Raw genomic sequence first — 26,825 nt, 5'->3', positions numbered from 1 at the left:
CTCTCATAGTAAGTTCTATTTATTTTGGCATTGCCGGTTGATCTGCCTGCACTGCGAACAAAAATCTTCTATGACATACGCTGCTATGTGCTGTGCTGACAGAATATACGTGTTGACATTGCTTTACCAAGAAAAAGTGCTCAGCTAAAGCAATAGGGAACAAAAAAACAGACGGCTCAATCGCTTGTCCAAATCACACTGTGTTCTCAAATTACTGGCAAAGGCATATCCGTTAGTGCCAAATTCTATTACAGCCATCAGTGATAAATTAAATGCAAGGACAAAGCCACAGTATGTGACGCTGTATCGACTGAAACATCAGTTGACAACAAAATACAAAAGCAAGATGCTGGAAAATCTAAGACAGTAGAACTTAAATCTGCTTATGGATGGTTATACTGGAAGAGTATAAAGGAGAAAAGGAGAAAAAGTTTATATCAGCAGGTGGGAAGCCGGAGTCCTGCAAACATTCAAGCCCAGACTCCCCAGATCAGTGAGGGGAACATCTCAGCACAGCCACAGTAGACAGGCAGCCAGAGCAAATGCCAGGTGGACCTAATATCATGAGCATTCATTTCAACAGAAACTATTACTGACATCAAAAGCCAGTGATATCACCACATTTACCAGAACACAACCAAAGCTCCAGTTCCCAAGTGACACAACAGGGAGCGTACGTGATACATTGGCAAACTTCAGCAAGTGCTACCTCACCTGCAATGAACTGGGCAGGAGGATGAACAAGCATGAAATACAACAGAAAATAATATAAAAGGGTGAAAGACAAAGGTAATTCTTCTTGTGCAGGACCCCAGCAGCAGCTACATGTCACAGCTCTGTTATTCGGCCAGCTTCTTCCCTTGCTGCAAGTCTCAAGTACACCTGGTATGTATGTAAGCCAGGTTTGGATCAAAGACTTCGGGTAGATACTCTAACTGAAAACATCTGTATGAAGCTTACATATCTGCTTCCCAAGAGATGGAAACACACTACTTGTTTGAAGGTGAATCTCTGAACTGGAGTAGATAACTATAATGGAAACAAATCCATCAGAGCAACCACAGACATTTCTCCCTCTGGAAATCCTGTCCTGTTTTGTGGTATTTCATTAGTTTTTCACTTGGGAGTGCTTTCAAGAGTGTTTTGCACGTCAGTTAATTCACATGATTCTTATGGTTTTTTTGTTTGTTTGTTTTTCTTTCTTCAGAGCATTTTCTAATCAGAGGAGGTGCAGATGATGTTTGATCTACCAATAACCAATCTGATATCATTTTTCTGGCAAAAGACTTACATCAGACTGTGTAATCATTCTGTAACTCAGAACATACTTTTATCGTGCCACATCCCAGACCAGTTGAATTCATTATCTTCCCAGTACAGCATATTCATTTTAACTACTGACATAAGAACTCCATTTGATCCAAATGACACACTACTACCCTCCCTGATAGGTATTTAATGGTAACTCATTAATTCATCTTTGGTGAGATCTTACACAATGATCTTGTGGAAATTTCCTGCAAAACAACCCCTTCCCATCCCTGCTCCTGTCATCCAGCATTAGAATTTCATTCCCCAGTTACATCTTGCTAAACCTAACCAGTAGTCACATCTCGCACAGGAGTTACACTGAAGAATCAGACCTGTCTCGTAACGCAGTAATAGCATTATGAAACACAGTTTGGGCTTCTGCAGTGCCCCAAAAAGGCTGCTGTCAAGTGCAGACATTTTGCAAAGACTCACTCTGGTTAGGAGCTCCCATACTTCCGCAAGCAAAGCCTCTCTCCCAGTAGCTCATGAATACAACTGTCACACGTTTCCACTGCTAGCATTAACTTCTGTCTTCAGGCAGTCCCACTCCAAGCACAAAATGCTTCCCTGTTAATTACTTCAGTGGTCCCCACATCACCCTCAGACTTATTGATTTTAAGTTTCCTGTGGAGCTTGATGTCCAAAGACACCATTTAAAGCCCTTTTGCTTATGGAAAGAACCCTGATAATCCCAGCACACAATAAAAGCAGAGTAGGGAAAAACTCTTATCCACAGAAAACTGCAGTGAGCTTAAATCTCACAGGTATTTTTCTCCTCGTTTTGAGAAACAAAGACCCAACCAGTCCCCTCAATATTTCAGCCTGCTGCAAGTTAGCAACAAAAAAACAAACAAACAAACAAAAAATTTGATTCAATGAGCAACAGCATAAAAGATTCAGTTTCAGGATAATTGATCAAGAATGTACTCTTCAGTTGCTGAATTGCTAAGGTAGCATATATACTAAAAATGTTTAGACAATATTTCCTCTTAGACTGAGCAGTAAATCTGTTTGTGACATGGAAAGACAAAATCAGACAAGGTGTTGAAACAGATGCCAACAATTTTATACAAGGAATGTCATGGCTGCTTTCTTTGTGCATTAACATGATAGTAAAGGCTCATGCATAAACAGCACACAGGGCACAGCCTACAAACCAAGAACAATTGCTCGCCCATTAAAATAATAAGACGACTTTGAAGCACACAATTATGCTGGATGTGCAGAATGTGTTTTAAAGAGAGGATTTCTACCTGCTCGTGCCCTATGTTGGGCAACTGTCAGTTTATGGCAGACTTTGCTTATTAAAATGTTAGATAGTCCCCAGAAAACTTGGTCAGTACAGAAGGTGTCCTGGAAATCTTCAGATCTACTTCCATGCGCAGGCTGGATGTAGTTGCGAAGGGGCAATCACTGTACATTCTTTCAGAGACAAGTGAGAACTACTCCTTACAAGGAAAAAGTCAGAATGCTTGTTCAGAAGATAAAGTCTTTTATAGCAGTTAATTTAATAATACAGGCCTAAAACAGGTTGTTGGGCACTCATCTACACAAGAGCACATTTAATAAGCTGGGGAAAAAATACCACAGTTTCAGGACATTGCATCAAACTCCAGCCACTCCAAGAAGAGACAAGTCTCCTGTGGTAGAAGTATTCTTGACTATATAAGCCAACAACAAATAATTTTAGGCAGTTCAATCCACAATGGTCTCTTACTTCTTATAACTGGAACCACAAATCCACAGTACAAGACAGTATTAATTAGGTTAAGTCGTGGTTTTGATAACAAAAAAAAAAAAAAAAAAAAAATCAGTGAATTCAATGCGGTCCTTTAATAAAAGGATGAAGTCCAGTGAGTGCCAGTTGCTAGGAGCAAAGAAGAAAGGTTCCCATTTTCCAGGTGGATTCGTAAGTTCATATTACTAGAAAAAAAAGTATGTCAAATCTGTGCATTTTCTATACAACCATGTCTGAGAACCCAGAGGTTCCATAGAATCAGAGATCTTTTTCAAAAGTGGGAAAAAAAGAAAAATCACAACCCAAGCAAATCAAACTTCTTATCTCAGAATTGCCTACACAACTTGTTCTCTTGTTCTGCTCTGTACAAAACTTAATTGCAACAAGCTGGCAAACCTGAAAAAAAAAAACCTGAGTATATGAGAACACTGCCAGGGAGAGCAAGACCCTGCTACCTTTTGATCTGGTATTGAAGTCAAAATGGCAAACTCAGAATGCTTTGCCTTGTGCCATATGATTTGCTTTACCTTTAAAAGCTCTACTGGTCTCTACCAGAGGGTCATTTCAACTTAATACCTCTTGCACTGCAAGACCACTGTTCTTATCATAGCTCAAACAAACCTTCTAATGAACAGCCAGGAGCACGGCACATCCAGATGCAGGGTTGCTTGAATTACCAGGTGTAATTCATACAATCAGCGTTGGAGATACCTGTGATTTCCTGGCAACACGGAGTCCAGACCTTCCTCACGTAGCATCATGATCAGAAAGACATTCCAGAAGCAGAATCAGAAGGCTGTACATCTGATTCAACATAGCAAGGAACACCATCATCCATCATTTGAACTAGGAATACTCAAAGCTTCATTAGCCAACTGCATTCTTAATATGCTAAATTATACCTATATATAGATATACATATATAGCTAAATTGGAATAAGATATACTGGATTTTGGTTTGCTCATTTACAAGGGAGCTCCTTCCCTTCCCCAGTTAGTTTGAAATTAAAACCTAACAGCTGAACTGAAGTTCATTCCCAGCATTCCAAGATGGATATAATACATGAGAGGAGGCCAAAGACTGGAAACATGCACTCTGGCTGCAAAAGGTTAAGAAGTGAAAGGGAGACCAAACATTTTCATTTGTAACCCTGAGAACATAAGGAATTGCAAAGATCTGGAGATGAGCCTGGGGCTAAAGGTCACCAGGCTTTTTATTGCAGTTAAAGCAGACTCGGACTGGGTGATCCCATCCACGAGAAGGAACCGCTCTGCGGTCATGAGAGCACTCATCACAGAATCCCTGGCCACAGGCCCGACAGTGGTGTTTGGAGAGCTTGATGCTGAATTCCTTCCGGCAGTTGTGGCAGTGCAGGATTTCATGGTCTGGTACCCAGTATGCAGGTCGAGCAGCATCTTTTACCAGACCTATGGAGGAAGTGGCAGGGGGAGAAGCTTTGTGAAAATAAGCATACGAAGAACACCTCCATACCTCCTCTGCTGAAGGTGGAAATCTTCACACACTGCAAGTCATAACACTGCCATTATGGGGAATAAGATCTACTGACACTACCTCAGTGTAACAGATGGACAGAACAGCCTAATGGGTAATTCCATCCCTCCTCAAAGGAACAGACTGTTTTTCCTTAAGCTCTGGCATCTTCCCTTACTCGCACTCTTTCGGAAGTTGAGACAATTGCTTTTTCCTAACTTCAGTTTCAACTGTGGCCAACAAAACAGTCATCCAGCCAAACATTCAGAAACACGTATGCTATCTAAACTGAGGAAGATATTTACTCTTTCTTTCCTTGAGTCAGCCAACGGGCAGCCCACACAGCTGATGGTGGGACACACCGTAGGCAAAATAACAGTGATGATACAAGCAGTGAGTAGGAGGAAATTCCAACAACAGAAGATTCAGATGAAAGGTGTTTGATGACATACCTGAACTGCTACCCAGCACATGAAAGAGCAGCAAACTCTCACAGTACTAAGGTCATCACTAAGGATCATATTACTGACCACATTTCCATCATTACAAGCTTGCACAGCTCAATTCTCAGCTCCCCCAGCAGAAGTACCAAATGACAACAGTTTCCATGAACACACTTGAAGGCACTCTGCATCTCTGGAATAAAACCAAGCCTGACAAAATCCTTCCTAATTGGCCATTCCTTAGGGAACTGACTGGTAGGTCACTGCAGAGATGCATCAGGGCAGCATGAATTATTTGCAGTTTACACACACAGGTTGGAACTACAGGGAGAAAAGAGAAGGTACAGACTGAAGAAACAGCATGCTGAAAATCAAGGAGAAATATCAGCTCTAGAACTCTCAACCAACAGTGGTATCATAGTGGAGATGCAAGTGTGTTGTAACAGTATCTTAAAGTTTAGTCTGAAGTTTTATCTTATTAAATCAATTAGACATAAGATTTATCAAAAGAGAGCAGAGCTCACCTAAGGGAATGTCCATGGCTGTCACCACTGCTCCAAGAGTGTTCTGCACAGCTTCCCCCACCTTCCTGGCAATAAGTGTGCCCCCTTCTTCATCTGAAGGCAGCTCAGCCACATCTGCATGGCACAAGAATAAAGGGCTCAGTGTCTACTTCTAGCACAATTTCTGCCAAATTCCAGTTCATTTGCATCGCAAAAACCCAAAAACAGTAAACCCAAGCTCTTGCTTGGGATTTCTCCTCAGTCTTTATCACCTAAATCCCCAATTTTTGATTGCAGTTTTCAATTTTATTTCAGAAAAAAGTACAAAACACAGACTACTGAATCAGCAGCATTTCTGCTCTGATGGTCAACTCTGCACCATCAACAGGTGTTGGGAAAAGGAAGCAAAGATCCAGTGTGAAAGTAACTCAATCAGCGAGTGAAATATCTGATAACTTGTTGCAAGGGTCATCTTCCTGCCAAAAGTCATCAAGCTCTTGGGCTTCGATACTAAAAACTCTAAGCCAAATCCAACTTGAACTATGCTGTTCACACCCAGTGAGAATTGTGATCCAGGAGCCAAAGATAAAGACTTCAGACCATTTCCCAGGGATAATTCTGTCACAGTCAACTCAAAATTACCTAACTGGATGCCCCTGTTTTCATAGCAGTTGTCACACACGCGCACTGGTGCTGGTCCCCAGCCTCGCTCAGGCACAGGACGGGTCTTGGAAGAACAGCCATCACAGAAGCCCTCTCCACAGGCCCGGCAGTGATGTTTAGTGTCATTATCTTTAAAAGGCGTGTTGCACTTATTACAACTCTGATCAGGACAATGTAGAAAGAAAAACTGTTAGCTTGTTCTTCCATAAGGTTCTCATAGCAGAAAAATAAAGAGCAGAATCTCAGGATGGCATTACTCAGACTGAAATTGTGATAAATATAATTACACATAAGACTTGTGTAATGTCAGCCCCATATCAAGGAAGTGACTCAGATAGGTGTATATACAGCAGATAAGACTATAGGTTGCTACGATCCCTTCAGTCACAACCACAAATAATTACAGCCACATCATGTGGGGCTGAATGGTGGGTACTAGGTCTCATCGGGTTGTAAGAATTCAGAAGGTTTTTATCACTGAGGTAGTTAACAGTTTCCTTTACAACATAGAGAATCACTTTCTAGTTCAATTGTTGGGTCCAGAACTGTGCAACTGGTATGAAACCAGAGTTAAATCTCTGCACTTACAAAAATGCACTATCAACCACAAAAGCGAGATTTAAGATACTGATTCTTTGCTTTTAAGAGCAAGTTCATGCTAGCTAGGATTTTTAATGGTGGTTCTGCTGAGAGAAGAGGTAACAAGAAGAAGAGAGAAAACTTTATATGGCAGGGCTGGGCAGAATCTCTGCTCATTCTTCCTCTGGCTAAGTCAAGAATGGGAAAAGTTGAAAGCAATTCAGTTTTTCCAAAACTGTAAGACAAGGGCTTGGTGCAGTAAAACAAGTAGTATTTGGAATATACAAAATGCAAAAAGATAAGGAGAAAATTTTAGCTATGCAAAGCTTTTCTCTGTAGTATGGAAGTAAGCAGCTGCTACTTACCAGGATCTGAGAGTTGGGTCTCCAGTAAGCCGGGGCAATCTGGTCTGTCAACCAAGAGGTCACAGCTTTCGTGGGTCCCAGGCTAAGTTCAGATACTGATTGTGCCATGAAATTCATCCCATCCAGTAAACGCTGGGCCGCATTGTTGTTGTCTTTCAGAAAGCCATCCGTCTGCAATAAAGCAGGCATTAATTTGAGAATAAACTCAGGGAAACCTGATTTTTTCCAAAGGCAGATGGCTCCACTACGCACTGCTGCCGTAACACTGGGCAGCAGGCATGATAAAAATTTCACCAGCTCCACTCCGAAACATAGTTGTAATGGTGCAATATTCATACAAAGTACTCAGGAAACAGTTGACGTGCCAGTTTTAGAAAGCCAAAAAATGAGAGAAGTCCCTTGCAAAGGTTCTTCTAAACAACACACAGAAAAGACCTGCTCTAAGAGACCTGCTCTAACGAGCATTGAGCCATTTTCTCCGAAGTACAGAATAACCACCACACATGCTAGATTCAGAATATCCAGCAACCAGACTTACCCCTGGCCAGACATGTTCAATTTCTGTCCTCACCACAGTATTTACAGGATCTTGGTTGCCAAACCAGTACTGTCGGCTGCGGTACACCACTCCACAGTTGGGGCACTCAATCACATATCTGCAGGACAGTATTTAAAGGAAGACAGGTGATCTCAGTGAGATACTGAAAGTCCAGCACACTAGGCAGAGTAGGAGCAACAGGCAGCAGAGATCTTAGCTGCAGTACTCACCCTGACCAAGCATACTTGGCAAGGCCTAGCCAAGGTGAGTCAGTGGAAGCAGAGGTCTTTGGCACCACGCTAACCTCCATTCCTCGTTCATAGCAAGCCTATAACACAAAGGATCAATAAAAACTGCGTTCTTTGGAATCCCAGACACTAGGTATTGCAGCCATTTCGTCACAAAAAGCATGCAGTTGGCTTATAGTGGTCTCCACAACAAAGAGGCCACTCATTAAACCTATGAAAGAAACCACTATCAGTTATTACATCTGGTAAATATCTCTGCTGTACTGAAAACCATGATGATGGCCAAAAATCTCTCTTATCCTGTGCACATCCCACAGGAAAATTATCTAATATCAAGCAATGGGCATAAGCAAGTAAAGAGAATAACTGCATAGAAGGATAACATCCCCATGTTTAGAGCAGGTGGTCTCTTAATTTAGCTAGCAAGGTGACAGTTACTTGTAATGATGATGATCTTTAAGCAAAAAAAATACAAGTTCAACAGGAATTAATTTTCCTTGTCAAAGTCAGGGCAACTCTCCCATTCGAAGTAATGCAAGAAAACAGGCCCATGCCTGTGATGTTCCTCATTCATTGAGGCATCCTTTACTTCTTTATTGTTCAGACTCTGTTGTTGTCTCTACTCACCTTGCAAGTATAGACTCTGTTGTCATACTGGTGAGAGTATCTGCATCGACTTTTGGATTCATGAGGGATTCCTTCCTTTGTGTGGTTCATGCTCTTCTTACAGCCACACCTGAGTATACAAGAGCAAGCCATGAGCTGACATTGTTAGATACTGAACAGAAGTCACTAAGAGTTCATTTCTGTTACTATCTTGCATTTGTATAGGTGTTCTAACCCCAACAACTGTACATAAAGCAACATTGTCACATATCTACTGCTGAAAGGCAGCCTGTTTGGAAGGAGCTGTAGCAGCTGTTTTGCAGTACAAAGCAACGTCACACAACAATTTAGTGCAGAAAATGATCACCGTAACCAATTTTACTTTCACGGATAATTTTTAGTAGGACAAATCAAGCTTGGAAATTGGCCAGAACAGTGTTAATACTGCAGCCTTTCTAAAGAGCTGCTAGGAATTCTCTAACTAACATAAAAGAGTATGAATATAGCACTATATTTGAGAGAGAATGCTTCTTCAGCTATAGTAACATCGTACTGCTATAGTACTTTACAGACTCAGAACACTTGCTGGCTCAGACTCCAGGCTTTTTCCACAGGGCTATGAGCCAGACTCTATTCAAACCTGGGGCTTCTCTTGGAAATAGTCACAGTGTAGTCCTGTAATGATGTGTGCTTTAATAGTGTTTATTTAATTAAAAAAAAAAAAAATCATCGTAGAAGGTGTCAGGTCAGATTTTCTTAGGTATTCCTTCCTTCTAAGCCCCTTGTGCAGTTCTCAGTCAAGTTACTCATGAACCAACTGCGGAAAGCATATGGGCAGAAGAGGTCTGTAGCAATTCACAAAAATAGAGTAGGCAAAGGCCACATATCATATGCAGCTGGGACACAGCAGTAGCAGCCATCCAATTAACATGTGTCTAATCTCAGAAGAATTCTGTCTGGGAGTACTACCTGTTATCAGATATGTCAGTTGTCAAAACATCTACAGCAGAAGAATATAAAGTTCCTGTGACCAGAGCAGCACTGCCTTCTATAAGAACGAGGGTGCTTTTGTCATCCACTTACCCACAGCTGAGACACACAGAGGAGCACGTGAAATATTCATCTGGAAAGAAAGAGCTATGAGCCATCTGGTCATCAGGGATTTCCCCACTAAACCGGTCACTTAGAGCCTATGAAACAGAGAAGAATGGATGAAACTGGAATGGACTGAGAGCAATACAAACATTTTACAAAAATTTTTCCCCACAAAAGAATGGGCGATTCTTCTGAAAGCAGAGACAGAGAGGGCAAACAGCTAACAAATTCTGTCTTGCTAACCTGGAAACTAAGACAAAAATTAGAAACCAAGCAAGAGAGACAATTTTGTGCTTGTATTGAAATAAGCTGAATGCTTCTAAAACACTCACTGGTTAAAACTGGGAGACACCTCCAGAGGTCATCCTATTAAACACCCTGCTCAGGCAGGGCCATTCAGAACAGTGCCCAGGATCAAGTCCAGGCAGCTTTTGAACATCTCCAGGGAGGAGACTCCACAGTCTCTGGGCAACCTGTACTACTACTCAGTCAACCTCACAGCAAAGAAGTGTTTCCTAGCGTTCAGATAAAACCCTGCATTGCAGCTCTAGTCCATTGCCTCAAACTAAAAGGGCCCTGTACTGTGGAAACTTATAGGAGACTTTGAAGATCCATGTACATGTTAGAAAACAGAACATGAGGAAATGTTCTCTGTCCCTCAGCTCAAACTGCTGCCTTGACTTTTCCTCTGGCTGTTTGAATAATTGTTCTTCTCTAGGCTGGTGAAACTACAAAAGCAAGACAAAGGGATTTACCCCATTTCTTGGGAGCACCTTAGCCTTGACAAACAAAGATTTTTCAGTTTTTTTGGGTGTTATGACAAAAACAAGTAGATATGTAAGCACTGACAAAGCAATTTTCTGATTTCACAAAACTTCAAGGAAATCATCAGTAAGATCTCTTTCAAGCTTGACTAATACTGGCCAAAGGATTCAAAAGTTACAGGGGACGGACAAAGATGTCGAGCAAATCTTATGACCTCAAGAAGCAAAGCAAAAATGTGAGTTTGTGTTCGGTAGCGATGTGAACACAGCAACCATCTTAACAAACATGAACTGAGCTGTACATCAGCTGTACCCGATACTTCCTTCCTTGAATATTACAATTAGTTCTTAGAAATTCCAGTTTTATTAACCACTCCAGCTGCTTTCCCCCTGTAGACTGTCTGCACCCAGCGCAAGGAACTGTGTATATGCTACCCTGATGCTTCCTTCTGCAGTTCAGCTAACTCAAGTACCACACAGTTGGAATCATCTGTTTCAGCAGTCGGAAGGCCGCCAACACCGTCACCTTCTGCAGATATGCTCCCAGTGACCCCATCCCTGGCTAACAGGGATGCTTTTCCAGGCCAATAAGAATACGCTGCCAATCAGGCAGACGTAGCAATATGGAGAAACCTGTAGGCCAAACTGCAAATTTTTAAGACCTGAAAATCCCTCCTTCACTCTGGCAAGGTAAACCTTCTAAGAAAATTACCAGCTCTTCTCTCCACCAATTCCTTTTCACCAGCTTTCTGATCTGATGCTGCATTCTAAAACAATACAACATTTGGCTTAATCCTATCTGGTTTCCTAGCTACTAACACATCTCCTTCCTCCTTTTTGCCTCCTAGCCCTTGGGTTACACTACGCTCAATGCTATGTTTTGCAAACCATTAACTCCCTCTAAGTTACTTGTGTTCTCTCCCCTTGTGCTGAAGAATTTCATCAATAATTCCTTCTGGGCCTCCTGTTTGTAAATTGCTGTCATTATATGCTCACCACTCACAGCATACTGTTTGTTTTTTCTTCTCCAGTAAGTTTCTTCCCAGCTCACTTTTTTTGCTTTAACTTTGGCTTGCTCTTCAACTTCTCTTGACACCACAGGGCCTCAGTTATGGTGGATGGTTCTTGCTTTTTGTTGGCTGTTTTTATTATTGTTGTTTGCTCTTTTAAAGTAAAAGCTACCTAACTTACTTGGTTGTTACACAAAATCATTACCTTCAAAGACTTGCTTTATTTCCAGATATCTGCCATTCTATTACACTGGTTCACTTACTCTAGCTTTATTAGCTGCAACTAACAGTTACCAGCAACAGTGACAGGAATAAAGATCATAATGAACTGATCTCCAAACTAGAGGACTTACCTTTAATGCTTTGTAGATAACACCAGGCTGTCTAGGTGACCGAGTTGTATTGTTCTCCAGCTGCTGCTCCACAGCTCGCCTAAGTCCAGAGAAATCTGTTGGGGGATTGTATGTCCTTGTTCCCTTGTAATGAATTGAGCTGAAAGCTTCAGGAAAACAGCTTAACTTCCGAAACCGATCTTGAATGAGCTTCTCAGGAACTTCAGAAGGATGATCTGTATTTAAAAGCATCAGGCAGTATATAAACAACTGATGGTTTAAAATACACATATTTAAATTGCACAGTATTTTCATATGCAACACTGCACTAGCTCTCCTAATTAATTTTTCTAACACATCTGGATTGCAGCTATCATTACATCTTATGAGTAGAGAAAGAAAAACAAAAACTGTTTCCAAAAGCAGACTCTTTTCTGATATGCAGTTTTAGATTCTAAGATCAGGTTCCATAGAGACTACAAATCCACAGGTAGAACTGGAACATCTAGATTTGGAAACACAGAATCAACTTATAACATGATACAGCACAAGTCCATGTCAGCACACTTGCTATACTAAGTTACAGTCTGGTGAAAAGAGCTAGCAAGCCCTAGCACCTGATAAGTGGAGGTCATGAACCTTATATGAGCAAGGAAGACTGAGTCTCCACCACCCCTCAGTACAAGGTGAAGCGCTTTATAGCCTGCCACAACAGTTCATATCTGATGGAGCTGACCACTGTCTTCTGCCTGCTGTCAAGCACCTGCTGTACATATCAGAATAAAACAGGTTTCTTCTTCCCTGTCCTGAAGCCATAAACACGCTCACGTCACAATTATCTGTCAGGATGGATGGTTGCAGCTTGTTGCAAACCCACATATTATAAGTTTTCTTTCCTATTTCTACCATGATCAGAGTGATCATGAAAACTATTTTATTTTTTTTTTTAATCTACTCCTCTGACTTTTCACACAGGAGCAACGATCATTGTGAGTCACGGAATCTGACCTGACGAAGTGTCAAGCTTCAACAACTATATAAAATTCTCCATTGCTAATAAGCAGATTGCTACATAACAAAAGAAACTGCCATGACAGGTAAGTTAAAGATAATTAAAAAGGCACTCAGATAATCATCATATAGAATTTCAAGTTCTAATAGCTCAAGATCTCACCAGTTAGGCCAAAATGAGAGTGGGCCAGCAGGGAGCTATTGTGGCATTACACAATAGAAGACTCCCAGATGTTCACAGGTGGCAGAACTGAGTCTTACTGCAAGTTCATTAGGGCTTTTGCTCAAAGAATCAGAAATGGACAGAAGGAATGAAGAAAGGTTTCACTATATCTTTTGAAATACAGAAGAAGTGAGCCCAGGAGAAGAAGCTTACATCCCTGCATAGTCAAAAACAAAAATCTGCCTTGACATGCCTGAGTATATTTCACTCAGACATGCAAACAAATAATTGAAATACACATAATCCAGTAAAACACAAGTTAAGTTGAAAGCATTGGTAAAGAACATTGAAAGTGATGGGAATAATACTGTACCAGTCCTGCTGCTTTGTCCATGCCAAATACGCACACAAAGAAAATGGCATCAAACCATCAACTCTGCACTACCACAATCTCAGTCCCAACCTCATACTGGCCTCATAATCACTCTGACTCACAGAATTTGAAAGAGTAGGTTGAAGGTACTGTATTGATACTCATCAGTTTTACTATTCTTTCTCTTCCCAGTATCTACATATATTCTGGCTTTTTGTATTGCCTTTCTCCTCCCCCCCCCCCCCCTTTTTTTTTTTTTTTTTGCAATAGGATCTTCTATATCCCAGCCAAAATCCCAGGGTGTCAATTTTCATCTTTGCCTGACATATCACCCACACTCAGGATCGTGCATTATGACCCCTCCCAAGGCTGGCAGAACTCCCATCATGACCAGCCAATGCCAATGCCCAGCTGGCTAAGAGGATTATTCTAGCTGATCTAGGATAGTCCACCATTATGGAACGCTCTGCTGTTGCCACAGCCTGGCTCACAGACTAGAACTACTGAGAGCAAAACTCAAACCACATCTGCTACGTGGTAGTAAAGAACACTGAATATTCAACGCAACCTGGTAACCTATTGATAGCATCTAGCACATCAGTTTTTACTGCCTACTTACCAGAGCCCAGTAGCTTGGTGTACACAGTCTCATGGAAGATGATGACACCTGGACCCAAAGTTGACAGAGGAACATCTAGGCCACACCGGGCTGTGGTAGCTTTTAGCTCCTTGGTGAAATGTTTTAAATAAGCCTCTGAGGCATCACCAAGAAATTTGAAGAGATCATTGTGGAGCCTGTCAGCACGAGTACGGTAGATGACAAGGTCAGAGATGGCCAGGACCTTCAGCAGCAGCCGTGTTCTCTGGCTGAGGTTCACGGTGGCCCCCAGGAGGCCCTCTGTATCAATTACCACCACTTTGCGGACAGGGTCATAGGCTGCCCAGACTCCGACCGTGCAGGACTCTTGGGCTGGAGATGTCTTGAAGACTTCCCGGCCATAGAAGAAAGCGTGGTTAAGGGTGTGAGACTTGCCATCCCCTGTGTTCCCAAAGATGGACACTACCTTTAGATGCTGGTCAGGACTACAGTCCAGTTTCTTAATAAAGTCTTCCTCATTCCTTACCTTCAAAAGAAAACAACAACATCAACAAAAAAGAAATATTATAGCTATGCAATTGGAGCAGACAACTCAGACAGCATAGCTGGTTCCAGGATTCCTAAGACTAATGAGTGATTACTTTGTGTTCAGATTGTCTGAAGTTTTTGAAGCACTGAGAATTCAAAAGCAAAATACTAGAAAGCAGCTTTGTAACACATACACATCAATGGGACATAGGCAGTTTCATCACATTGCTGTTCTGAAGGTGATGCCTCACTGTAACTATCTGCCTCTACTGTAATGTCACCTAGCTCGCCGAGGTAGTCTCTTTTTAGAGATAAAAGCAAAAACCTACTGCCAAGCCTGCCACAGCTACCTGAAGCGTGGCAGATGCCCCCAGTAGCACTGGGCTCCTGGCAAACCTCTGAACTCAAGTGCAGAGCAGGTAAACGCTCTTGTCACTTTATCTTGCACCATTCAGAGTCTGAGCACCTGTTCAAGGAAAAGAAGCTCTTTCCTTTGTTCAGCCATGCAGCATCAGACACTGCCTCCCCCTTGCCAAGCACAGCCTCTTAGAGGCTCTCCAGCTGGCAAAGCCTTGTGGGACAAAAAGGAAAACGAAAGAAGCAGCAAAGCTGTGCCCTGAAGTCAGGTGACTGAAGAAGGTCCAACTGGCTTTTGCAAGTGTGCCACAACAACTGCAATAATCCGTTTCATAATTTACTGTACTGTTTTTTCACAAAAAAATAAAAAATAAAAACCATACAACAACAGAAACAACTCTCCCATGACAAGCACCATGGTATTTACAATAGGGAGTAGAACATTTTCTGTTCAGATACTAGAGCAACAGGAAACAGATAAACCCAGCAATGAAACAATTTAGGCCTCTATATGGGAAACTCTTGTTTTCCTCACAGAGTCCTACCTTGACTATCAAAGATTTCACGTTTCTAGTTATGGTTGCTTAGCACTTGATGTTCCATCTTCCAACAAGCTTTTACTCCACATACTTCATGACAGAGAAAAATATGATGATCATCTTTTGAGGATTTGAATGCATCTTCACCAGCCCGAAGGCACAGACTTCAGACTGCTTCAGTGGCTGGAGGTTCCTTGGCTACTTGCCCTCCACCCCCTCAGCAAGCAGTCTTGGCAAGTCTCATGATACCAGAGCCACACAGGCCATGAGGTAATGAACGGTTTCTTCCTGTAAGTTTATTCTTGGATCTCTAAATGAGTTTCAGGCTCATCCAGCCTCTGGTCAACTCCAGAGTCCAGACTTTGAAGGAAAATCACAAAACAGACAGTGCACCAGGCTGTGATTGGGAATCGTGTTCAGAAAGAAAAACAGCAGATTGTGGAGCCACAGTAGCTACTGACTGGCTCAAAGCATTCAAGACAGTCTCACAGTGTACAGAAGACAAGGAAATAAAGAAATAAAAATGCTTTAATTATAATCTTTTCTTGTATCTGTGGGAGGCCATGGAGACACTCAAAATTTACATGCATAAGAGAGGGTCTGCTTTTTTGGTAGCTGTGATTATTGGCTCGTTATCATTACAGTAGCTGAGATGACAAGTTCAGTTTCAATCAGTACCTCTGGAGATGCCTCTGTGGATAAAAGCAAGTTCTTGACTCATGAGATAGCTCCAAAAAACAATCACTGATGTGGCTATATAAAAATATCAGTGTACATAAGCAAAGAGGAATATGATCAAAAGCAACATAATCTGGATCTCCTGCCTCCCAAACTTCTCACCAAAAGGGTGGCAGGCTTTTTGCCACAGTCGGTGTCTGATCAGACCTAATCACTCCAGTAATTCACTCTCTAAGCAGCACAAGGAAATGTCAGTCTTCTCCCAAGCAGTTTAAACATAGGCAGAGCAACAGCTAAGATTGTCTAGGCAGCACTGGTCACTATGCTGATACCAGGTTGAGAGAACATCTGCAAAGGGCTAAGTCAGCAATGCCAAAAGATAAAAGAACCATAGGGACCACAGGCATAAGGGTAATTTGCAAAGCATTCCCACCAGTAAGAAATGCGAGTCAGCTTGCACAAACTTCACCGGATCTGAGATGGTCCCAGGCCAAGCTAATGCAAATCTTTACAACACGCATTGTTCAGTCTGCTTTAACAACAGACCCTGCCAGGGCAACATAATGCAGAAGAAGAGTTGGATTGCTGAGCCAGAGGGAGAGTTGATTCTAGGTCAATAATCAGCTGACTTCAGGAGCAATTCAAACATCACCTAGGAGCACACAAATACACTGAAGTGCAGCTCGTACAATATCTCATAGGCCTCTAATAGCTGAGAAGGAACTCAGACGAGAAAAGGGTGCTTTCCTGCACACTTTATCAGCTCTCGGGCCTTCCTGAGTAGCGGTTGCATCTGGATGCTCACATCTGACATAGAACCAGTAAGCCTCTCCTATAGGGGTTGTCAGACTCTTCGCAACCTCTGTGCAGTTTCATTAAGACCGTTAAAGACAGGATGGATGCAATATGTGTGTTGAAGCACTGCGGCTCCAATCCTATTTCTTCAGTTTTTCCCCCTCATCTCTAAAGAACTTTGCTGGATACCATCTTCTGCTGCATGTGCAAAGGACTCACACTTCCATCGCTATTATGCTCCCCTGCTCAAGAGCTCCACATCTGACATGAACAACGGTGTGTAAATATGAGAGCTCCCTTAAATTCCATAGCAGTGACAAACAAGAATGAAAACTTTGTACATCTACCTAACATGAGTCATCTCTCTTCAATTCCTTTTCTATTTCCCTGAAGTATTTTGTCATTTTCAGTGTCAGAGACTCATTTACACTTCTTGTTATGGATCTTAGAAAAAGATTAGCTTGTAGAAAGAAAAGTTTCTACACCGTCACAGGTTAGATTCTTGGTCAGCCTTATTTTCCAGCTTGGACCACATTTCTTTCACGATTGTCATTTGGCCAGAGTTGAATCAAACTGGAAGTGAAGGCTTTCAGCAGGAAGAAATGAAAGCTTTAGACTCCTCTCTAAAGAGGATACAAAAACCTCACACCACAGTGCTGTGGAATGCATTTAGATCTCAATCCTCCTTGTCACTCATACTCTGAGATGCATTATGTCTAACAAAACACATTTCCTAGCTCCAGGCCATAGTAAAATTAGAATTGTTTAAGAAAAGTCTAGAAACAAGAACCGATAAAATTACATTCCTGACCAGGAATTTCTTGGAAACAACATTATTCAAACAATAACAAATTAAAGCTTAGGAACAAAACGCATAAAAGCAGACCAGAGTTTCCAAAGACCTGTACTCATACAATTTTAGCTCTGCCTCTGGGCAAAACACATTAAATGAATCTGACATTTTTAACCAGTTTTCTCCACTTTATGAAGCCTTAACGTTGGCTGACATTCATCGAAGTGATGCACAAAACTACAGCTGTGCCACAATGACACAGCAGTCGAAAACAAAAATCTAGGTGCATGCCTAGAGGTTGAGATCTTACATAGTAATTATAATACAATATTATTTCACCCAGCAAACTCTTAAATATTGTTACCATTTTTATTTTCAGTAATCTCATTGATTGTCAAAACAACAGTGGGTATTAGCGTTTTCAAGATCATAGTCCTACAAAGCCTCAGGACCAAAACCTGGGTGAGCCAACACTGGATGCAAAGAAGGAAAATCAAAGGTGGGGACTGACAAACCCTGAGGATTTAAGGTGAGATTCCAACACTCCTCAGCTGCATACAGTTTTGGATCTCATTCACTGCACTGGGTGCAGGTCCAGCTCCAGTGTAAAAAGCACTTATGTCTGAACTCTAAGAAGAAATTTTTTTGGACCCACTGATTTTGCCTTGACTGCAGTACCAGCCATGAGTTCTTTTGGGATTTGTTCTGTTAGGCTCTGTACTCATCCATGAAAACACTGTTACCCAACTGAAAATCCTTTTCAGACGAAAACTATCCTGTTCCTCCCCACAGCTCTGGCGCAAGAATGGGCAGTGACACGCATGGGTTTGTCCAAAGACAAACAGAACAAGTTTCAACATGACCTACAGGTCCCTGCAAAGGGCAGTAGTCATCCCTTGGTCAAGCCTTTGTCTAACAGGACTCTTATCTCTCTTTCAGGAAAGAGTTAAATCCTGCATATCAAATCTATCTGAGGAAATAGGCTATTTCAAGGGCTTTAAGACAGGATACATCTGGGGGGGAGGGCGAATAAAATAAAAGCAACTTCTATGTGTGGATGGGAGGTAGTTTAATTTTATTGGAGCCCTCTCTAACCCAATAGGGAATATTGACTGAAATATTGTTTTTAGCAGATAATCTACCCTTGTAGATAACAAATGAGTTGAAAAAACATCTGAAAGCAGATGACTATACAAAAGCCTGTAAGCTGTTTGCTAGCTGAAAACCTACATTTTCCCCTCTTCCTTTTGGAAGATCTCAAAATTAACAGACTTCAAGGTAAATGCAACTGCAAAATAACATTATTTCAAGAGTGCCATTGAACTCTTACAGAGAACTGTAAACAAAGCAGTAGAGATAATTATCCTGTTCTCTAAGTTCTCTTTCAGTTCTGTCCAGATGTTCACTTGCTCACACAGTTACCATCCTCGTGTCATAGCTGCAGCAGCAGAGGCACATCCAGTTGGAGAGACGTGCCCAAAAGACAGCAAGTCAGCGAGTTGCAGCCATAACAAGTAGCTTTGCTAAATACTGAGCATAATTACCTGCATGGACACTGTGATACTGCTGTCTCTGTTACAAGGGGAATTCAGAAATTTACTTACATTACAATTGCACTTTCCAGAAAATAGTTACTTATTTTCCCAAACTGCAGGGTGTTTTGATGGACAGGTCAAGGGAATGTGATCACCTGCCTTTATTTGATCCCAAAGCAAGGCAATAATAACCCAAAAGAAAAGGTGCACTATAGTAATATCTGTCTCCCAGTGACTTGTACAAAGCAAGATGGTGCAGGAAATGGAAGTGGTAGAGGGGCTGGAGGAGAATACTCTGCCAGATCCCTTGACTTAAAGGAGCTGAGCATTTGTTGAATGAACTACTCTTTCCCTTCCTTCTAAAATCACTCTTCAAAATACTGCTGTAGGTCTGGGGAAGAAAGAGCACTCCCAACCTCCTATTGCAAAGTAGTCATCCGACTGCTTTATTCTGGGGACAGAAAACTAGTGCACTGAATTGTAGAAGATGGAACTGCAAAATTGGTAACACAGCAGGAAGGGAAAAATCCCAAAAGCACTTTTGCAAGAAAAGCTCTCCGAAGTGCAAACAGGAGGAACTCATCAATAGTACAACAGAGATCAGGAATACAAATTACAAGTTCTGATCCAATAGATCACACTGACCTAAAAAATACAGATCCTTCATCATTTCTTCTTCCTCCTTTATATCCATGGCAAATACACCAGCTGTGATTCTTCTGGCTACAAGACATGGACTAAAATCCCAAGAAACCCACAGGAGACAGTATAAAAAAAAAAAAGAAAAAAAAAAGGAGAAAACAAGAACGTTTTCCCAACAAGTTGAGCAAGACTGCAAGACTGTCATAGAAACTAGCAGTATGTGTTAGACAAATGTTTGGGTTTTTTTGTTTGTTTTACTACAAAGGCAAGCAACAAAACATAAACCAGCTCATACTGACCCACAAAAAACACTTCACTAGAAAGCATAGCTCCTAGTGACTCTCCACTGTCTCGTTTCCAGGGCTGGCCAGGCTCAAGTCAGGAGGTAATAAGGAAAAAAACAACAGTGCTTTCATCAAGTTTACAGCAGGTGCAACAGGAGCAAAGCAGGCAACATCCTGAGGAGCTATCATTCAGCACATGCAACTTCCTAACAAGAGGTGACACAAAAAGTATGGACTGTTACACTGTTAGAAGTCGGTTATTGTACAAAATGCTCTGTGTTTAAATAAAGGCTGTGGGTCATTTTGTCATCTAAGCTATCTGCAGAGCAATAGATAGATTCTGCTCAGTATTTGCTGAGGGAAAGAGCTTAACCCTTTAAGTGTCTAACCCTGCCAGCCAGAATAAAAAGAACTCAGGAATGGGGCTGCATCCAGGAAACACAGCTATCTATGCCCCGCTACCTAAAGAAACACAGATCAGAGGGGATATCACAATGCAGATCCAGAAATAAATGTATGGTCCTTTCTCCCATATCAATTACATTACTGGGGATGTTAAAGACTTTTTCTCCCTGTCTCCTTGATAAGACAGGTTGCAAAGTCAATTCATTTTATTTTCTTTGTAACTCAGAGAATTGATAATTTCATGTAGTAGAGAGTTTCTAGTCAAATATCAGTAACTCCAAGATAGACTAGTAACAATCAAGCATTTTCCCTGTCTGTTCCAGTCGACAAAAGACTTTTTGGCATTTGCATACATTACACATCCTCAAGTACAGCTTTGGACACAGTGTTGCAGCAGAAGCCACTGATGGCACAACAACAAAGTTCTGATCCTGTGGTAGCTCTTGACATCTGTCCCCCAAGATAAAGCTATCAAGCTGTTGCTATGCCTCGTTAAGCATTTCTTCTCTCTTGCCTCAGAAGTAGCAGCAAGGAGCTCACTGTCCAACAAACACATAACTCTCCCCTCTATTGCAAACACGTTGTATAAAGACCAAGCAGAAACAGCTGCTGTTCCAGAAACTACATAAACATGAAGTACAAGGAAGAAACAAAGACCAGTGTAAAAGTATCACGGCTCAAACTGAAGACTCCAACCTCAATCATGAATTCATTGTTGCATTTTGTTCCTTACCAATGTAAGTGTAAACAACATTTTAAAGTGTGAAATAATTGATTCTCTAAGTTCTCTAAAGAAGTGCCTCCCACGTGCAAGGGACTGACCTAGTGATCATACAGTGGAGCTTGTTTGAAAATTAGCAAGTTTGAGGCAAGAGATGAAAGTGGGCACCTCACCAGAACAGAAAATTCAGTTGGGGAGATTTACACTCATAAGCAAAGTAGGCACAGATTTGGTATTTGTTCTAACATAGCAAAAAAGGAGAGTGGTGACAAGATCAAAGGAATTGACTAAGGAAACAGTCGCCACAATATCACATGGAAGATAGAACATGTCCAAAACAATTAACAAATGGATGATGCAGTTATCAAGAACAATTAGAGTGAAGTGTCAGCTTCAGATATGTGACAGACAAGGCCAGAAATGTAATATTGTGCAAAAAGAAACTGCGAAAGTATAATACAGCCTGAGGAAAAAGACCAAGAATGGGGCCCAAACAGCAAAAGATGCCAGTTCGTAAAACATGGACAAGAGAGTTTGTTTTTTTTCCAGTTCTAGAAGAAGGAAATATCAGTAGTATAAGCCAAGATGGCTGGGGACTCAGTCACAAGACATAGTGCTGTGTGGTGTGTAAGACAACAGCAGCTGCACTCCAGGAGGAACAGTCTCTCTCTGGTTCTTTCACAGACATGCAGAATGAGCTTGGATTTAACCTTCAGAAGCACTTCCTTAACAAGAGATAATAAATCTCTTTTTGAGGCACTCAGATACAGTGCTGTGAAATGAACAAAGCAGCCTGCACTTCACAGGGATAAACTTAAGCTAATCAGTTCTCTCCAAACTTCTGCTGCAGAAACAATGGTTTGAAGTGGGACCTTTCCCACCCTGAAGTGAATTTAAGCAAGTCCAAGAACTCCTCAGCTTTTTGAGCTTACAGTTATGTCTGCAAAGTGCAAAAAGCTCAAAGCTATCCCTGAACAGGCTAGCACATCTACACAACATGGCACAAAGACAATTATGCAGAATGATGATAGCTGAATCTGTGCTGTGCTGAGATCAGGCTAAGAATCTCTACCTCTCAGCTAAACTAATTTACTCCTTATAGATGAAGTTACACCGCTTCTGGAATTGAAATTGTTGTTGCTGACACACTGTAAACATCCTCCAGTTTCAGAACCACCAGCTCCCGGAAGCCAAGAGGAACTATGAGATGGGACACAACTTCTTGAGCTGAAGAACTCCAAGTTTCACAAGGTAATAAAGAAATCTCTTTGTCCTGTGTTTCCACATAATTGTACTACTTTTAAGTAGTGTACACCAGCAAGTATCTTGACCAGCTGCTCTTGCTCAGAAGCAGAACCTGTTCTGCCTAATTTTGTAGGACTACCTGTGAGCATTTGCAGAGCCAATGCACCATGAACAACAAATAAGCTGTTTCCTCTCCAATTTCCTAACAAACTTCAAGTTCCAAAGGTCAGAGAACAGACAGTTGAAGATAGCTGGACTCCATCATTCTGATAAAGCCTTCTCCTGTCTGCCCAAGCTTATAAAGCTGCACACCCTCGAACTCTGAATATCCACATTTAAAGTTATTATGGCTTTGGGTGTTTTTTTGTTTTGTTTTGTTTTTTTGGTGTTTTTTTTGTTTGTTTGTTTGTTTTAAACCACTTTTGTCCAAAAAAACTACAGACTTCCTCCAAAGTAATCAGGTACCATTCTGCTAGCACAAAAAAAAAAAAAAAAAAAAAAAAACCAAAAAACCAGAAGATGATTTACCTACAACTACATTATCTGTTCACTATTAAGAGCAAAAGATGCTACAGAACATGTCATCAGAGCTAATCATCTGACATCTGAGAATAAAGGTTCTCATGCTCACTAGCAGAAACACCACCATAACAGCAAGAACTCTAAGTTCCAGCTGCTAGAAAATATGTTAATTGAAAACTTACAAACTGCTTGGAGACTTGGCTGTGAGCCATCACATAAGCAGTCGGCTGGGAGATAGAACATCACTCAAGATGGAAGAATTGACACAAGACCTCAATAAGAAGCAAGATCATTTTCAGAGAGCTTTTTCAACCCTGTTCTGATCAAGTTGTTAACACTTAATAAAGGACCATTACAGTTCCAATAAGGAAGTTGGCTTTATTGCCCATGATATTTAAATAGTAAAGCACTTGCTTGCAAGATGTAGCCAAAGGTCTGCCCCAATAAGGCTTACCGATTCGTGAGTATAAAAATAACTTAAAACAGTACAACCAGAAGCAACCACAGCTTGTGAGGAGTCCTCCAGGACAGCCCTGTTCTAAGGCATTTCAGAGCTTGCTCTAGAAGCTAGATGAAGACTATTGAAAACCTGCATCTTGAAGAGATAACTGCACCTGCCACAAATCATGTGAAAATTTATGTGTGCTTAGAGGAAGCACACGGTTAGGATTGCTTCTAAACCTGAAACTCAATCATCCAGTCCACAGTTACCATCATTCTTTCTTCCCTTAAGCCTCAATACACCTATTTTTTATGACTGGCAGCATAAACGTTAAATCAAGGCAAAGATACAGCCATCAAGTGAGTATGCAATTTTATTTCAGTGTCTCCTGAATGAGGTTTAACAACGAAAGTTGCAAATCAAGCCAGAACATGAAACCAAATTTTTAGTTGGGTAATTAACTGCTCTGTGACTTTTACATGCTGCTGTTTTTACAAACAGAGTGTTTTTACATTTGTAAAGTGCTTATGCTTACTAAAAATAAAGACCAACAGAAAAATGAAGTAAATGCATGCACTGCCTGCTAGACCTTAAAATAAAGTCTCCTGAGAAGCTGTTCCTAGTTCTGTGTCTATCATTACAAACCAGACCCATACCAAATGGATGGCCAAAGGCTAACACAGAACAACATTTGTGATGAGCAACATTGCTTAACCAGCATCTGTAGGATTCACCTACTGGTGACAGGTCCACAGTCATGATTCCTTACCAGACCCTTACTTCTATTTGATCCTGTTCTTAACCATCAGATGGATTTACTGGTGGTGAAAGAGGCAGTGGGGTGCTTCCCACTAATGCTGCTAGGTACAGTGCCCACTCCTTGTCATATGTCACATCTGCTGTCAGCACTCCCATTTGCACTTCCCATTTGCAATCCTCTCCACACAATTTTGTTCAGGAATGACTAACACCTTGCATGTAGAGTTCTTATTTTAGTTGTGTATGGCCCAGTACAGTCAATTCTCTCACCAGCTTCATTTGCCAAGTCTCAAAGGAGGCTCTTGCCACTCAAAAGAACAAAAGAATTCTTCATGAACTTGCCTTTCAAGAAACCAGTGAGCAAGGTCTTATGCACTGGGTCTCCTTGGCCCAAGACACTCATTCAGTGCCAGGAACCAGCCATTCACAATTTCTCACTGTTGCAGCCAGTAACACCTCAAGCATTAATCACTCATCTCCCTAACACAGCAGATGAAAATACAAACAAAGGATCTCAGCTGTCAAACAGGCTACAGTACCTCTTACCTGAATCTCCTCAGTTTCATCCACCAAGAGGAAACTCACAACTTTCTCAGCCATCTTCCTTCTCCTGGTCTCCTCATCCATCTCCTCCTCTTCCTGCTCCTGGGCTTTGCCAGCATGGTACACGGTGATAGGGTGCTTCCTCCTGTTCCCCCCAGCATGCGTTCTCTTCTGACATTCTACACAGAGGTTGATTTTGCACACCTGGCACCTCACCGCTGCTATCTGCCTTGATCCCGTCATGCTGGAGTGCATGATGTTCCCATTGGCACCTTTGCAGGAGTCACAGTAAGGGACATGGCCAGGCCTTATGCGGGTCCGTTCATGGTTCCGCAGCCTTTCTGGCTGGTGCAGCTCCTCTTCACAGCGCTGGCACTGCAAGCTCCTGCACTCATCACACTCAAAGACTGCTTCATCTGTCCCACTGCAAACGTAGCTCTCCTGGCAGAGCAGGGCCGTGTTCTGGCCCTTCTCTGCAGTCTGTGTGTGGGCGCTCATCTTCAGATTTCTTCAAAGCAGCAATCTTCCCTCCTGGTTGTGCTTTAAGTAACAATATGGGGGAAAGTCAGTTCCAAATTCAGTATTTTTCACAGGGGAAAGAAACAACAGGAATTCTGTCCGTACTTAATTTTAAGTTACTAAGAGACGTTTCTGTGAGATTCACACATCAACTTGCCTTCCTGGGAGCTCTCTCAGGCACAGGTGAAGTTCTTCTCCCACCTAAGCTGAAAGCATGCAGTTGGTTTAATTTGTTGTTATACACAAATGCTGGCACCTGTTCTTTCACTCCATTACTTGCTTTCAGCAGTAGGACAAAACCAGCCAGGTGCCCCTGGACAGATGAGGGCAAGGATTTCCCTAAAGCAAAGAGCAGACAGAGAAGTTAGTAACACAGAAGAAAGAAAGGCATTAGAAATGCACAAGTACGTATATATGTACACACGGGGTTGTGTCAATACTAGAAAATTCTTTCACCCCGAGCTAAGCTCCTCCTTCAGAGTTCACAGTATTTATTTATTCGCCGGGAATTTCCCGATGCGCACTGCCAGCCCCAACTCTCCGCACACCCCGGCGGTGCCGAGCAGCCCCGGTCACAGGAAGCCTCTCTCCCCTTCCCTCTCATCTCATCCCATCCCATCCCTCCCCCGCTGCCTCACGGCCCCCGGAGACGCGCCCGCCGCCTTTGTCTGTGCGCGCCGCGCTCCGGGGCTCGGCCTCTCCCTCTGTCCGCGGCCCCGGGGCGGCGCCGGCCGGGCGGCGCGGAGCCGGCGGCCCCGTTGCGTAACGGCGGTGCACCCAGCACCTACCTCGGGCCGCGGCCGGAGCGCTGCCGGGAGCCGCGCCGCCGAACAAAGGCGACCCCGAGCGGGGCGCCGCGGGCCGGGCTATTGTTTACAGTCCCGCGGCCGCCCGCCTTCCCCTTCCTCCCCCTGCACCCGGTGACCAAGGAGTCGGCTCCCAGCCGCCGCTTCCTCCGCCCCGCCTCGGCGGCCGCGGGGCGCCCGCTTCTCTTCCCCCGGCGGACGGGGCGGGCCCCGAGCATGCAGGCGAGGCGCCCGGCGGGGCAGGGAGGGCAGGACCGGGACGCCCGCCGCCACCGCCCTGCGCCCGCTCCGCTGTTGTCAGCGGGATCAGCTGATCGCGGGGATCCGCGGGCTTGTTGCTCACCGCGGAGACAGGAAGCGGCGGCGGGCACGCCGGGAGCTGTAGTCCGGCCTCATGGGGCGCGCCTCGGCGCTGCGCCTGCTGGGAGTTGTAGTGCCGAGCGGCCCGGCCCGCCATCTTGTCCGCGACAGGGCAGCAACGTTGCCCTCACGTCGCTTTGCTTTATGTACGTGGCCTAGGAAGGCCTGACGAGAAGCAGCGCTCGCTCTTCCTCCTCTCAAATAGATTTTGGCTGGCTGGCTGAAATGCCAATGGGTGCTCAATGGAGAAGGATCTGAGGCTTCACTTCAGCAAGCTGACACATCAGTATCCATAGAAAGGCAGCCAGAAATTGCTCTGCTACTTGTTCTAGTGGTCTGGTTGGATACAAATTATTTATAGAAGGAGTTAATTACATAACTGGATATCAGCGTTAATAGCAGTGACAGAGACTGCACCTTTTGTGAAGTGAAGTACTGCCATTTCACAAAACTCACAGCACATCCAGTTCTAACACCAATGGTAACCAAGACCTTTCTATGCCCTTCTGCATCACCAGGC

The 26,825-nt window shown here is 42.7% G+C and overlaps 1 protein-coding gene across 3 annotated transcripts; it reads right to left on the bottom strand.

Annotated features, from left to right (window-relative positions):
* Window positions 1-2,355: 2,355 nt before the first annotated feature.
* ZFYVE1 (zinc finger FYVE-type containing 1) lies at window positions 2,356-26,392 on the bottom strand. Of its 3 annotated transcripts, XM_048948030.1 has the most exons (13): window positions 25,928-26,280; window positions 25,297-25,478; window positions 24,624-25,160; window positions 13,854-14,358; window positions 11,709-11,923; window positions 9,570-9,676; window positions 8,508-8,616; window positions 7,863-7,960; window positions 7,633-7,750; window positions 7,095-7,265; window positions 6,130-6,310; window positions 5,509-5,622; window positions 2,356-4,477 (listed from the first exon to the last, which is right to left on the bottom strand). In XM_048948030.1, exons 3-13 carry the CDS (start codon window positions 25,116-25,118, stop codon window positions 4,245-4,247), a joined length of 2,346 nt encoding a protein of 781 aa, XP_048803987.1. In that variant the 5' UTR covers window positions 25,119-25,160; window positions 25,297-25,478; window positions 25,928-26,280; the 3' UTR covers window positions 2,356-4,244. The 3 variants fall into 3 exon arrangements, with proteins under 3 accessions (XP_048803987.1, XP_048803986.1, XP_048803985.1); XM_048948029.1 differs by lacking the exon at window positions 25,928-26,280 and adding an exon at window positions 26,289-26,392 and having other exon boundaries at window positions 24,624-25,478; XM_048948028.1 differs by having other exon boundaries at window positions 24,624-25,478.
* Window positions 26,393-26,825: the final 433 nt, after the last annotated feature.

This window comes from Lagopus muta, chromosome 6 (assembly GCF_023343835.1).
Source record: "Lagopus muta isolate bLagMut1 chromosome 6, bLagMut1 primary, whole genome shotgun sequence".
Classification (NCBI taxonomy): Eukaryota; Metazoa; Chordata; class Aves; order Galliformes; family Phasianidae; genus Lagopus; species Lagopus muta.
Note: the sequence above shows the minus strand (reverse complement) of the source record. Positions and strands in the feature narration are given on the sequence as shown.

Bases quoted from the DNA above. Each gene is read 5' to 3' on its own strand.
- ZFYVE1 (XM_048948029.1), bottom strand. From the start codon at position 25,118: ATGAGCGCCCACACACAGACTGCAGAGAAGGGCCAGAACACGGCCCTG. The intron at 11,924-13,853 runs GTAAGTAGGCAG...TTTTAAATACAG, and splicing joins CACCAAGCTACTGGGCTCTG to ATCATCCTTCTGAAGTTCCT. The intron at 7,751-7,862 runs GTGAGTACTGCA...ACTGTCCTGCAG, and splicing joins GCCAAGTATGCTTGGTCAGG to ATATGTGATTGAGTGCCCCA.